This window comes from Pezoporus flaviventris, unplaced genomic scaffold (assembly GCF_033815535.1).
Source record: "Pezoporus flaviventris isolate CSIRO_AGI_PZ_B2104156 unplaced genomic scaffold, CSIRO_AGI_Pfla_v1 ptg000001l, whole genome shotgun sequence".
Classification (NCBI taxonomy): domain Eukaryota; kingdom Metazoa; phylum Chordata; class Aves; order Psittaciformes; family Psittacidae; genus Pezoporus; species Pezoporus flaviventris.
The window spans coordinates 52,429,433-52,443,323 of record NW_026892549.1 but is presented as its reverse complement, the minus strand read 5'-3'; the positions used below and the strand labels follow the sequence as shown (position 1 = coordinate 52,443,323).

Sequence of the window (13,891 nt, the reverse complement as noted above, 5' to 3'; positions counted from 1 at the left end):
TTTATATAAACTATAGAACTATTTTAACGTAACATTTTATAATAAGCACATGTATGACCTAGAGGATGTAGCAGAAAAAGAAAGCAGAGACAACTGCAAGAAGTTACTTTTTTTTTTTTTTTTTTTATGTCTCACAGATGACTTTTCAGAGAGGAAGATCAGAATTCCAAGTTTATAGCCCATTTTATGCTATTAAACAAAATTCCAATCCACCTGGGGAACACAAGTGACAAACTGGACAAGTTATTTCCAATGAGGCAGTTTTCTAAAGAAAAGAGAGAATTTCAAATTAAATAAAAAATAATTCACAAAACTGGCTTAATCTTATTAAAAAAAAAGAAAAAAAAGAAAGCATTTGAAAATCTGAAGATATTTGAAAAAACATCTTTGTTTTCTTCTGGGAACAGGTACCACCTTTCCAGTCAAACCTAAAGATATTCTAATGGTGGTCAGCAATCAAGCAAATATCATCTGGAAACTATCAACTGACTAACAGAATAAATTTTTTTGATACATGAGAAGTTCAAAGGCACCCCCACACAACAGCAAAAAAAAAAAAGGCTAAAAAAGCAAAAAAGCGCCCACCTGTTAAAGCTATGAATAATTATACAAGCTTCAGCTGATACATAATACATCCTGGTATTAATCTAGACCCTTAAATATCCTTCTGGTACTAAAAATACTTTATAGGAACTCTACATCCCAAGAGAACAGCTTGTAGAGAACTTCCTTTAGCTTCCTTTAAATTTTGTAATTTCCTTTTATATCCCAACATAACCACAGTCTAGAAAATGTGGTCTGTGGGTCTGGATTAATTCCATGTAGTTCTCTGAGGAGAAATGACCCTTCTACCAGAGGGAGAAAAAAAAAACGTGGTAAGGCTAGACAAACATGACATAGTAATAAGGGTTGCAAAGCAGATCACCTGCTTTTGCAGCAAATGCCAGAAGGCCAAGATGAAAATGGCTTGGTTTTCATGTTATAGTACAGAAATATCATGCTTTACTGTCTGAAATTTTAAAACCTTACATTCCAAATCTTTTTGTTTTCTCCTGAGAAGTCTGTCAAAACATTTTTCCTGTCACATTATATACTTAGTCTGTTAAACTTGTGACATTCATAGCAACAGTATAGACTTTTTAATGCAAAATACAGCTTTTTATAAGAACTAAGAGCCATTTCACTTGTTGATTTCATGGAGGTAAAGCGAATTTGAAAATGGTAATTATTGTTTTTAAAAGTCATATGCATATAAACTGATTAAAAAAACCCAAATGTTTTAGTTTGTTCTCATGAACATGATCCTCATGGAAAGAAGTCAGAAAAAGCTGAAAAGTCATTTTGAATACTACGATTTCATAAAGAGACTTTATAAAGTGGAAGGACTGGTTTGCTGGGGATTAGTGGAAATGTTCCAGAACCTGGGGAAATGATGGATACCTAAATTGGAAACGCTATGTGCAACTAAAAAGGACCTGATAAAATACTTTTTGACAAAAGTATTTTTGACAAAATACCTTTTGTCACTCTTTTGCTACTCTTACCTAATCAAAGTCCAGAGCATGAGAGCTAGCCCCACAGTAGCTAGCATATGTTCTATTCATATTTAAATGTTAGAGGCAAAGTAAAAGATTGAGTGAGACAGTAGAGTACAGCATTAAACAAGTAAAACCATAGAGCAGATCTAAATTAGCCAATAAAAAACAATGCAGAAATGCTTAAACTATGCAGTTAGCAAGGAAAGCCTACACTGTGCAGTGCAGCATTTAGCAGAGATAACTTGTCTCTCTCAGCTCCGCCCATGTGGCAACATTCCTGGTTTCACCCTTCTACAAAACCTCATGAACTTCTTCAAAAAAAAAACCAACCAACCACAAGGGATCTTTCATGTTAAAGAAAAGTAAGTTCACAAGTAATAAGATTATTTAGTTTTAAGGATATGTGCATTATATTACAAGTTGTTGTGACAGTGGTGATACATAGCTCACTTTCAGAAAGGTAAAATAATGTTAGAAAATGGATATGACATAACTGCCACAGAGATAATGTGGTGAATAAAAACTCAAGATTATTTTTATTATTCCCATTCCTATGGGAGTTTATTGCATTTTATGTGTACCTACTTTGCAATATTACTGTACCTATCATAAATCATCAGTATTTTGGTTTTCATTTGTTCTTTTGTTTGAATGATGCTTGGCATATCCACACCACAACTTATTTATTAAAAAAAAACCCACAGCCATCACCAAAACTACAGCAACAAAACCCCAAACCTAAACCCCAAAAAGGCAAGCTTTTTCTTTTTTTCCATTTTCCCACTTCCTATTTTCAATATATTCTACAGTTTTTGATTTGCAGATTTAGGATTTTAGGTTTCCATTAAAGGAACCTAAGATTTTATCACATTATAATGTTCACCAAAGCAATACACCTACTCTTTGCCTTCTTGCTCCTTCTAATTTCATTGGAATGGCTACTGTTTCAAAGTACTGAAACTAGGATTTTTGCAACCACTGATATTTGGCAAAGAATTTTAAGTATACTTACTTAAAATAAAAGAATATGCCAAGAGAAATCAGAAGTGATGTAATTGAAAGACCATGTCCAATGATAGCCAAGTAATACAAGTTCAGAGCAGTCTGCAACATAAGAACAAAAGCAAGCACCTGTGATGCATACAGAACTATTGCTGATAAAGCACATACTTACACATCTGTTCTGCATATAAAAGAACTATAATAGGATTAATAAAAACATTACAGAGAATGATGAGCAAAGTCTAGAATCCTGGAAATCAGCATCTTGCTAAAATCTCTTTTTTATAGGACACACAACACATTTGCTGAAATAATCACCAGAACTCAGGGTTAAGACGTCAGGTTTCTAACACATACGGCTATATTTTTTTCTAAGTATCTAACATTCCTCATAATTTGCCTCCCTTTGGCCTCCAAAGGTCCTGTGGGGAATCCAGTCAACTACAGTTTGCCAACTCTGTAAAAAAAAATAATATTTTTTACTTTGTAAAAAAAAAAGATATTGGCTCTGCTTTGGTTGGGAAAAAAACAAAAAAAACCTCAAAACCCCCAAAAAGAAAAAACACACAAAACACCACAAAAAACCACCCAACATAAAACAGGAAACAAACCCTTGAAGATGTATTAATCTCAAACAAAGCTCTGGTTGTGCACCTACTGAAAATCTGCTACCATAACTTAGTTGGACAAACTCATGCAGTCAGCACATCTTCCACAGATGTGCAAGCCTGCAGTTCTGCTGAACTTGCACCTACTTCAAATTTACAGAGTAAAATGTAAAGGTCTGCTCTTACTGGCATGCACTTTTGCTCTACCAGTAGATGGCTGTGGATGACCTAGACAAATATGAGTATGCACACATTAAAATGACATTAAAAAATTATCGTATTACTCAAGCACCTGAGATCAGCTGTAAAACACAAAGCAGGTGATTTGGAAGGTTTTTTTCTAAGTCTAGCACAATTCACCCTTTTTATTCAACATACTTTTTTCTTTTTGCATTCTGATTTTGCATCAACTCTGTCGCCATTTGAGTTTTGAACTTGTGCAATCTTTCAGATCAGTTTCTTGACACTAGGAACTTGCATTCACTCCTTTCCTACCTTCACTTTTTCATGTGTATAGATATTACACTGGGTATAGTTTGTCCACGTCCTGTTGCTTTCTGGGTGTCTAAACCAATTCCCACTTGGATCACAGATCTTCGTAACCTTTTCTACAAAGAAGATGGAAATAGAAGAAAAACACAAGAGTCAGCACTGAAGTTCTACCTCCCGAGGCCTAGTATCTAATGAAGAAAGACTGGCAAACAAATGACAGCTTTGTTTATATGACGAGACATTGCTTGTTACTATGAATTCTGAGAAACTAGAGACCATTGCTTTTGCTTAGCAAGAGAAACTGATGATGTGTTTTTCTTCAGAAAATAAACAGCTTTCCTGCCTCCAAGCCAGTAAATATCAAAATACACCAAACCAACTGCTCAAGAACTATCAGATGAAGTGAGAAAAATATTTAAACAGCTTATCATCCAAGATCTAAACTGACATCTGGCATCCTACCACTGCAAATTAGAACTGAACAGGCAAGAAAACATCAACAGAGAAACTGCTCAAGAACCAAACTGGAAAACTGTGACTACATAATGATTTCTATCGTCAATAGAAGGAGGAATGAAAAGACCCTGAGAATACGAAATGAAGCAGGAAGATGCAAGAGTGGAAGTCTGTGACATTTTCCACATGCTTACAGGTACAAAGCTTAGCCCTACAGAAACAGAAAAAGATTATTTTGTGGGAGAAGCTCCTGTCAGTTTCTACTGCTAAACTGAGGTAGCAGGAGCAGGAGAGACTGTGTGCAGTGTTCACACTCGTGAATAACCTGGGCAATAGTGTCCATTGTTAAGTCCACCCCTTGATCATGAGTCCATCTCTACGTTGCATTTCTGCTCTGATGGCCTGAAGTGCCATGGGCCCACCAGGCTTAAAATAATTCACTGTCCCCTTCAGCAGTTTCTGCAGCTTGTTGCTGGGGACTCCATACAGCTGCCTTCCATCTCCGATGCTTCCAAAGCACTGGAGGGGCCCAGTGGACTAGATACTTGCCCATACTGTCCCACACACCCTGCCACTCATGACTGTCCAGCCTTGGGGAAAATCTCTTGGTCTCCCTATATTGTTGTCTAACCCCAGACAAGACCCAAACCTGACTCTGCTTAACTTTTGAGATCAGACAAAATGGTTGTGGGTAGAACACAGCCTGTATGTGTGCCAACATGCTGATCCCCGTCACGATCAGCAGGCAGGTCCCAAGGGTACCCAAAGGCCATTCAAAACCTTCAGAACTCTCAAACGATGCTGCTGTACTTGTCACTGGGGCTGGTGTAGCTGCTGTGCTTGTCACTGGGGCTGGTGCAGCTGCTGTGCTTGCCGGCTCTCCCACCACCAGCTTCTCTTTTCCTGAGTCCAGCTCTTCCTCCTCTGCCTTGCTGGGAAATGCTGCGTGGTCTCCTGCATCCTCCTGGGGCTCGGCGGACGGCTTCCGGGGAATGCTCTCGGCCGTCGCGGGGCTCGGCTCGGCCGCGGGGCTCGGCTCCTCCGCGGGGCTGGGCTCGGCCACCGGGCTCGGCTCTTCCGCGGGGCTCGGCTACTCCGCCACCTTCTCCCGCTGCTCGGCAGCCGCCTCCTTCCGCTCCTCGACCGCCCCGACCTCCTCCACCGGCAGCCGTCCCCTCGCGGCCTCCGGCCCCGCTCCCGCCGCCGCTTGGTCCCCGGGGCCGTTCTCCCGGGCCGGTTCGGCTGCCGCCGGCTCCCGGGGCCGCTCCCCCTCAGCTCCCCGCAGCCTCACGAAGATGGAGAGTAGGGTGAGGGCCAGGACGGTGAAGAGCAGCCGGACGGCCAGGTACAAGTCCACGGCCACGTCCGTCCCGCCCTGCTGCTGGAGCCCGCCCGTATTACAAGCCATTGCCATAAAGCACAGTGAGACGAGAACCTTAGCCCAGGCCCCACACTTGATAAACACTAACACAGCAAATACCGGCTCTACGTAAGTTACAACATTCTGAAGCTGTGAGATCAAGAGAAACAACTCTGAGAGCCAATAAATCGTCATTGTGACGAGTGACTATTAATCTGGTCAGATCTGTCGTTATCTCAACCCTTCGAGCCCCACGTTGGGCGCCAAAAAGAACTGTCGTGGTTTAAACCGAGTCAGGTAATTCGTTCACTCACTCCCCCCCCCTTCTTTCCCTCCCCCTACTCCCGGAGGGGACGGAGAGGAGAATCGAAAGAATGAAACTCCCACGGGTTGAGATAAGAACAGTTTAGTAACTAAGGTATAACACAAATCACTACTGCTACCACCAATGATAATAATGATAAAGGAAATAACAAGGGAAGAGAATACAACACCTCAGCACCAGCTGACCGATAACTCGCCCCCCAAGCCCGACCAAGCTCCAACCGATACCTCCTCCAACCCTGCAGACTCCCAGCCCTTCCAGCTAACTCCCAGTTACATCCTGGGCATGACGTGCTGTGGTATGGAATACCTCTTTGGTCAGTTTGGGTCAGGTGTCCTGTCTCTGCTTCCTCCTGTCTTCCCCTCCCCCCTGGCAGAGCATGAGGCTCACAAAGTCCTTGGCCAAACCAAAACATCACTATCAGCTCTGTTCCCAGGCCGAAAGTCAAAACACTGCACTGCATCAGCTACCAAGAAGGGGAAAAATGACTGCTACTGCTGAACCCAGGACAAAGAGTAAGTCATACTTCTGCCTGCCTGTTAAGAGAGCTCTCCAGGAGGACAAAAACTGACCTAATTTCAACTTACATGTCATAGTCTCCAGAATTCTGCAAGGAGATATTTCAGAGAAAATACTAACAAACCAACCAACCAACCAAAAAACAAAACCAAAAACCAAAAAACAACAACAACAAAAAAAACCAACCAACCAAAAAAAAAAAAAACACCAAAACACACAACACTAATTTGTCAGTTGTGATAAAGGGAAAGGACTTGGGGGTGCTGGTCAATGAGAAACTGAACATGAGCCAGCAGTGTGCCTGCAGCCCATAAACCAACTGTGTCCTGTGCCACATCACACGGAGCATGATCAGCGGGTTGAAGGAGGTGATTCTCCCCTTCTACACATAGTACTGTGTGCAGTTCTGGTGTCCCCAACATAAAAAGGACATGGAGCTGTTGGAGCAAGTCCAGAGGAAGCCACGAGGATGATAAGGGGGCTGGGAGCACTTCCCATACAAAGAGAGGCTGAGAAAACTTGGGCTGTTCAGTGTGGAGAAGAGAAGCTGTGTGGAGACCTCATAGCAGCCTTCCAGTATCTGAAGTGGGCCTACAAGGATGCTGGTGAGGAACTCTTCATCAGGGACTGTAGAAATAGGACAAGGGGCAATGGGTTCAAACTTAGGAAGTAGAGATTTAGGTTGGGTATAAAGAAAATATTCTTTACTGTGAGAGTGGAGAGGCACTGGAACAGGCTGCTTAAGGACACTGTGAGTGCCCCATTCCTGGCAGTGTTCAAGGCCAGGTTAAACAGGACCTTGAGCATCCTGGTCTAGTGACAGTTGTCCCTGCCCATGGCAGGCGGACTGGAACTAGATGAAATTAATGTCCTTTTAAACCCTAACTATTCTGTGATTCTATGAAAATGCAAATAATGGTTTTGAAGTTACTGAAATTCTGGAGTATTAGTGACTTTGAGTGGGGCAAACAGGATGCATCAAGCACATAAAATCTCATTTTGTTAAGAAATATGTTGATGCAGAAGTCCATGCACACTTACCTGATGGGTTGAAATCCTGAAAGTAGTCAGGACAACGCTGTACTGACACAGTTCCAGCAGCAACATCACTCCAGCACAACCAGCCATCCCATGTCCTGTTACAGTAAGGACCTGCAAATAAGTAGAGATCCGGTAATAAAACAACAACCCTTCTTTCATAACAGTCCCTCAAAAGTAAGACGCAAGACTGTATAAGGTAAGTTTCTCACTTACAGAAAAGAGAAAAAAAAAAAATAGAAACGTAAGATTTAGCACCAGTTAATTAAAACTCCACTCGGTAGTTCCTTAAATGTATATTTCTTTGAACGCATTTTAAAAATCCATCATCAGGCACCTTGAAACAGTCTACATTACAATTTACAAACCTCAGCTCTAGAGCACAGTAGGCAAATCCCCCTAAATTTATTCATACCAAACAAAGCATATTAACAAAGAGCCTTAAGCTTGCAAATACAACTTTGCTTAATTTATTTACATGTTGGATGTATACCAAGCCTATAGATACATTTTCTAGGTCATTTGAAAACACAGTAGTACCCTACAAGCCATTAGAAAGCCTGTCTGGGAGGCAGCCGTAACTTCTCTGCCTCAGGCAGAGCTGAGCTTGCAGCAACCACCATGGCCAGACACTTCTCCAAGTGCTCCAGGGACACCAAATCGCACAGTGTCCCTCAAAAGCTTGTTTCAATGCATTGTTGCACTCACACAAATTTTAACATCTAAAATAAACCTCCCCTGAGAATGAGCTGGGGTTTTATAACTAAATTCTTTCCCAAAAGTCACACAGAATAACTGACCCTCTCTATGAATTTGTAGATGTTATCAGTATCTTCCTTCAGGACTTAATAATGCCCCCATCTCAAAGCTGCATTTTTCAAATGTTATGCAATTCCTCCTCTTCTCATCTGAAGACTTTCCAATCTGTCCAGATACTTCTGAAGCTGTGATGCCCCAGGCTAAACATAAGCTTACACTTTAATGCTCTTATCTGCTTCTGACCTCGCAACATTCAATTCTTCCAAAGAATCATTTTGGAAGAGAACTCATTGTAAGCAAGCATAAATAACACTAACAAAAGCCCCGGAGCAGGAAAACAATGCATATCAAGATACTGCCAATTTTTAAAGGCAGGTGTGACCAGAGGTATTACAAAAGCATGGAATAAAGTGGCAGATTAATTTGTCACAATTTTTTAATTTGGATATCTATTTAAATTAACATTTTCTTATCAGAAATAAAAGCTTTGTGTTATATAAGAAGTGGTGCTATAAACAGGTAACATGTTACTTTATCTTCATGAATCCCAAAAGTGACATTTCTAAGAAATTGTACAAATACTATTGCAGCCTGAAAAATCATTGCTACTAAGACAAGAAATGAATAGAGCCTAAATTACTGTAATTATCTGCTGACCATCTGCCTATGCAAACCCTTATAAGAAAATAATCTCTACCTTCTTTCCTGTGAATAGGATCTTGCATAATTTTCTGGTAGCATTCATATTGTGCTGTCATAATCTTATTCCGTGTAACACTTAGCTGAGAAAAGTCCTCTGTCATATTCTGATGCCCTTCAGATGGTATAGCAGTGGCAACAAACTAAAAGGAAAAAGACTTTTTTTAGCAACTCATATACATACTCCACTTAAACTTGAGAAGAAACTTCTTCTCAGTGAGGGTGATGGAACACTGGAACAGGCTGCCCAGGGAGGTTGTGGAGTCTCCTTCCCTGGAGACATTCAAAACCCGCCTGGACGCATTCCTGTGTAACATTATCTAGGTGTTCCTGCTCCGGCAGGGGGATTGGACTAGATGATCTTTCGAGGTCCCTTCCAATCTCTAACATACTGTGATACTGTGATACTCCAATATAAACTTCAATCCTTTAAAATACTTTAAATACTATTTTCCTGAAGGAAAGTGATCATCAAATCTTATTACTGACACTAGGATTTTATGTTTTTAGCAATTCTTCTTATACTGAATCTTGACAAATATCTCATGACTGAGCAAGGGGGAGCAACAGTCTGCAAGAATTGTAAATAGTAATGAAAAAATGACCAAAACAAATAGTATATAAATCCACTAAAATATATCAATGTTACATTAGTCTAAAAAGCATATTATGCAAAAAATTATCCTTTATAAAGAGACTTTCCATATACTGTATGCGCTAAAGCTTTTGGAATCTTTAGAGTTATTTGGTTTCTCCGTCTAGTGAACCATAGAGTCAATCCTCAAGATACAAAAAGGCATTCAAAAGACATGACATCCACTTAAAAACATGGATCTTGACCTAAACCTTTTCAGTGCATTTTTTTAAAGCAGTTAAATATTTTATGGGAAGCTACTAAACTTCACAGAAAAACAAAACTGCAGACTGAAATACTGTACCACTGTCACAAAAGGGTGAAATTAAAAGTTCCGAGGATGTTCTCTGAATCCACGTTATAGTTCTCCTTCACTTTTCTTGGGTCTGCACAGTTCTGCTTGTATGTCCCTTGTTAACTATTACTGTAACGTTTCCTGCTAGCAAAGGATATGCTGCGTACAGCAGAGGTAACTCCTATTTGTAGTTCTTTACCACAGGAATTTAAAGGAGAAGGTAAATAAAGATCCTGCTGTACAGAAACTACATATTAGTTGTTTCTGCATTTCCATGTTAATAATTTCTATGGTATTGTGTACACACTTGTTCAATTTGGAAGTGAGTCAAAAAAAATCATGACTTACCATAGTAACTGATAAGAACAGCAGCAAAAATGTGATCCAGTGTTTTGTCATTTTTATATCCAGTTCAGTGAATTTTACAGTGTAGTTGAACAAACTCAAACTGCAATAGAAGAAAAAAAAAAAAAAAAAGGGTAGAAAGAACCTTAGCAATTCATGAAAGCCGAAACTGAGAAAAGACTTCGTATTTTCTTTCTGAATTAAAACAACTGAACAGAGTTCTTCTCAGTTTTTATTCACGCACAGTGACACCAAGTGATGTACATGGAAACATACAATACAATGGGAAAATACGCATTCAATTCACCAGCAATGGATTCCAGCAGCAGGGTTTTTCCTGCACTGCTGCGTCCACTGCCTCAACTTACACCAGTTCTCCAGAGGGTTTGTCTCAGTCTGGTAGCTGGTATCAGCTTCAACAGACATATACCTCTGAGCTAATTGTTAACTGAGTTAAGACCTTGACATCTCTGCCTTTAGGCAATCATCGCAAACTGCAGTTCAGTTTCCTCCAAAGGAGGACTAGACTTTCACAAACACATGCACACAATTATTTCCTGTTCTCTTCATACCAGATGAATTTGATCTTGCCACTTCTGGAAGAAATGATCTAGTAAGCAGCCACTTTATCTTGAAGTTACAGCTTTTCAGTGATGACAATGGCAATGCAAGAATGAGTTGTGAGCTGTAAAATAGTTTCTGTATCCACAATAGCTTAAACTAGTTACTGTATCATCAGTTTAAAAAAAAACATAACTATCTAAACTAGCTGTAATCATCTTACAGTGCAGACTTCTCCTGGAATTGATGTTTGAAGTGCAAAATGCACCTAAACCATAAAATATACAAAGTTATTTATTAAGCACTCAATCTATTAGGCATAACCCTGCTGTGTGAATTCACTCAAAAGGAAGGAAATGTGTAAGAGATTTCTCAAGCAGTATTTTACTGTGTCCTGAAGTATCCTGAGAAGATCACAAGCCTGGAACCAAGATAAGAGCTTCTCTTCTGTTTCCATGTTAGCAAAAGACCTTTCCATATTTAGATGAAGTTTTTACATCTAAATCATCATTCAAAAGCTAAGTATCTCACTGTACTAGCATTAACAAAACTATTATCAGCAAAATTAAGGGGGAACACATCTGAGTGAGTTTAGCTTCCTTGCACAGATTAATTCACTAAAGATAATAGACTGCTACTTCAGATATAAAACTCAAGTACTCCAAAGGCCCCTTCTATAGCTAGTGTGGCATTTCACAACAAGGGCTCAAGTTGATGCAGACACTCAAATCCTCGTTTACTACCACAACCCCCACATCCTCTGGCCTTACATGCCCCAACTCATCGCCCCAGGGCTCGTCAAAGCACCAAGGTCTCAGAGCTCATTCCCAAACTGTTCTTCATGCAAATCTTATCACTTTCACTCCCCACATTTCCCCCTTCTTTGTTTTGTATATTCACTATCAACACCGGCTTAACGGCTCAATTAATAAGAAATTGTATAAGCTAATACAAAACAAACATTCTTAATCCAATTTTTTCACTCGTGCTCCTAGCCTAGCAAATAAACAGTTAAAGAACAGTTAACATTCTGCACTAACAATTGGTTTCAAACTATATAGTGAAAATACAGATACATATCGATTTTTACAGATCTTAACAAATCAATTTCTTGTGACTGTGTTGGTATACCCCCCAGCCATCCCACATATCTACAGGATCTGAGGCTGCCATTGTTTCCAACAGCAGTCCAAAAGGACTCATAGGTGTGGCAACCAACTGGCACAGGGTGTCTACAGATTTTCTCTTTCGGCTGGGTGGGAAACCACAGTAGGGTCAGTCCTCTTGTGATGAAGAGGCAGAAGACAAGGCAGGACGAACCCATGTTGCAGGGACCCAACAAGGTCCTTTATCTGTGGAAACAAAAGCATACCCTCGTCCCCAGGTTATTAAAGGGAAGGGGCCTTCCCATTCATGAGTTTCAAGATTACGTACTTTAACGCGAGCTCTCCCCTGTTCAGAATTCTTAGAACCCCTGAAACGTTACTATATAGGAGGTCCATCCTCCATCCAGCAATTTAAAAAATTCAAAACATAACAAACTTTTGCTGTATGTTCTTGTGGGGTTAACCCTGAACTCCCCCTTTTTTGTTTCTGCAACATAATTTTAAGGGTGCTATGTGTGCATTCAACAATTGCTTGGCCTGTGGGAGGATGTGGAATACCTGTGACATGTTGAATTCCCCACTGTTGAAGAAATGCTTGTGTTTTCTGTGCTGTATAACCTGGGCCATTATCTGTTTTTATGTTTTTTGGAACTTCCAGGGTAGAAAAAGCTGTAATAAAATGTCGACAAACATCTTAGGCCTTTTCACCTGAATGTACTGATGCGTAAGTACAAGATGAAAAAGTGTCAACAGAAACATGGACATATTCGTATTTGCCAAATTCTGGTACATGAGTAACATCTGTTTGCCAAATTAAAACTGACAAAAGACTGCAAGGATTAGTTCTAATCACTGGTGTGGGTAAATTTTGTTGACAATCAGGACATGATTGTATGATTTGCCTCGCCTGGTCCTGAGTCAGCTGAAAAGCATGCTGCAGAGCTTTTGCATTTTGATGATAAAATTCATGGGATAAGAGAGCTTGGGGAAAACAGTCAGGTGAGACTAATACCTGCAAGCCTATCAGCCAGTGCATTTCCCTCGCTTATAGGTCCAGGTAGAGAAGTATGTGAGTGTATATCCTGTAAAAAGTATGGGTGTACCCATTGATCCAGGAGCCACTTGAGCTCCCAGAGAAGGGCAAATGATATTCCATTGGAAGTTTCCTTCAGAAAAGTGTGTTCTAGCCTAGAAACAAGGCCTGCCACATAGGCAGGATCTGTGATAATATTTATTGGAGTACTCCATAATTTAAAAACACGGACCACAGCAGAGAGGTCTTCTACCCGAGGTGATCCTGTGACAATGTGCATATCATTTTTCCAGCGTCCTTCAGCATCTTTCCAAACTATTACTTCCCAGCCTGTCTTGCCAGACCCATCAGTGAATACTGTGAGTGCCTCAGTTACTGGTGTAATAGTTAATTGTGAAGCAGGCAAAATGGGAAGAGAATGTAGGGATTGCACAATTTTGTGTCCTGGGAAATGAATACTAATTTGCCCTGTAAAATCTGCTAGAGTGCACTGAAAAGCAAAAGACTGGTAAGTTAAAAAGGTCAGTTGTTTTGTATCAAGAGGCAGATAGATCATACTAGGTTCAACACCATCTAAAGACAATAACCACTCTCTTGCTTTCTGAATGACCATAGCTATCATTTCAATGGCTGTTGTAACTGTTTTTCCAAAATAAGGTGACAAAAGTATCCATTCCAAAATAATCAATGGATCTACGTCTTGCGGAACCCACTGTGCTATGAGCCCATAGGGTTGAAAAGATGAATAAAAAATGAAAAGGCTAATAGGGTGGTCCATTTTTCACCTATGAGCAACTTGACTGGTTAATTTTACAACCACTTTATCAAGGGCAGTTTGTGCAGAGGGGGTGAGTGTTCGAGGAGACATCAAACCTGGATACCACTCCAATAATTTAAAGAGGGGATGGAGCTCTTCCGTAGATACTTCCCAAGAGAGAATGGATCCAATTTATGGTTCCTAAGAGTTTTTGTAAATCATTTAGAGTCTTTATTCCTGTCCTCAGGGTGATATTCTGAGGCTGAATGTTTTATTCGGATATTTTCCATCCTAAGTATTTCCAGGATGGAGCTTCTTGAAGTTTTTCTTCTGCAATTTGGAATCCTGCTGTTGAGGCTGCCTG

At 40.3% G+C, this 13,891-nt stretch overlaps 1 protein-coding gene across 1 annotated transcript in view; it reads right to left on the bottom strand.

Moving 5' to 3' along the window:
• CALCRL (calcitonin receptor like receptor) overlaps positions 1–13,891 on the bottom strand; it is a 67,984-nt gene that overhangs the window by 18,040 nt on the left and 36,053 nt on the right. Inside the window, exons 2-6 of the mRNA XM_061457831.1 lie at positions 10,074–10,173; positions 8,795–8,939; positions 7,342–7,452; positions 3,644–3,756; positions 2,551–2,642 (exon numbers count right to left, since the gene is read on the bottom strand). Coding sequence (XP_061313815.1) covers positions 2,551–2,642; positions 3,644–3,756; positions 7,342–7,452; positions 8,795–8,939; positions 10,074–10,124 — 512 coding nt within the window. The 5' untranslated portion in view covers positions 10,125–10,173. The remainder of the gene's footprint in view (positions 1–2,550; positions 2,643–3,643; positions 3,757–7,341; positions 7,453–8,794; positions 8,940–10,073; positions 10,174–13,891) is intronic.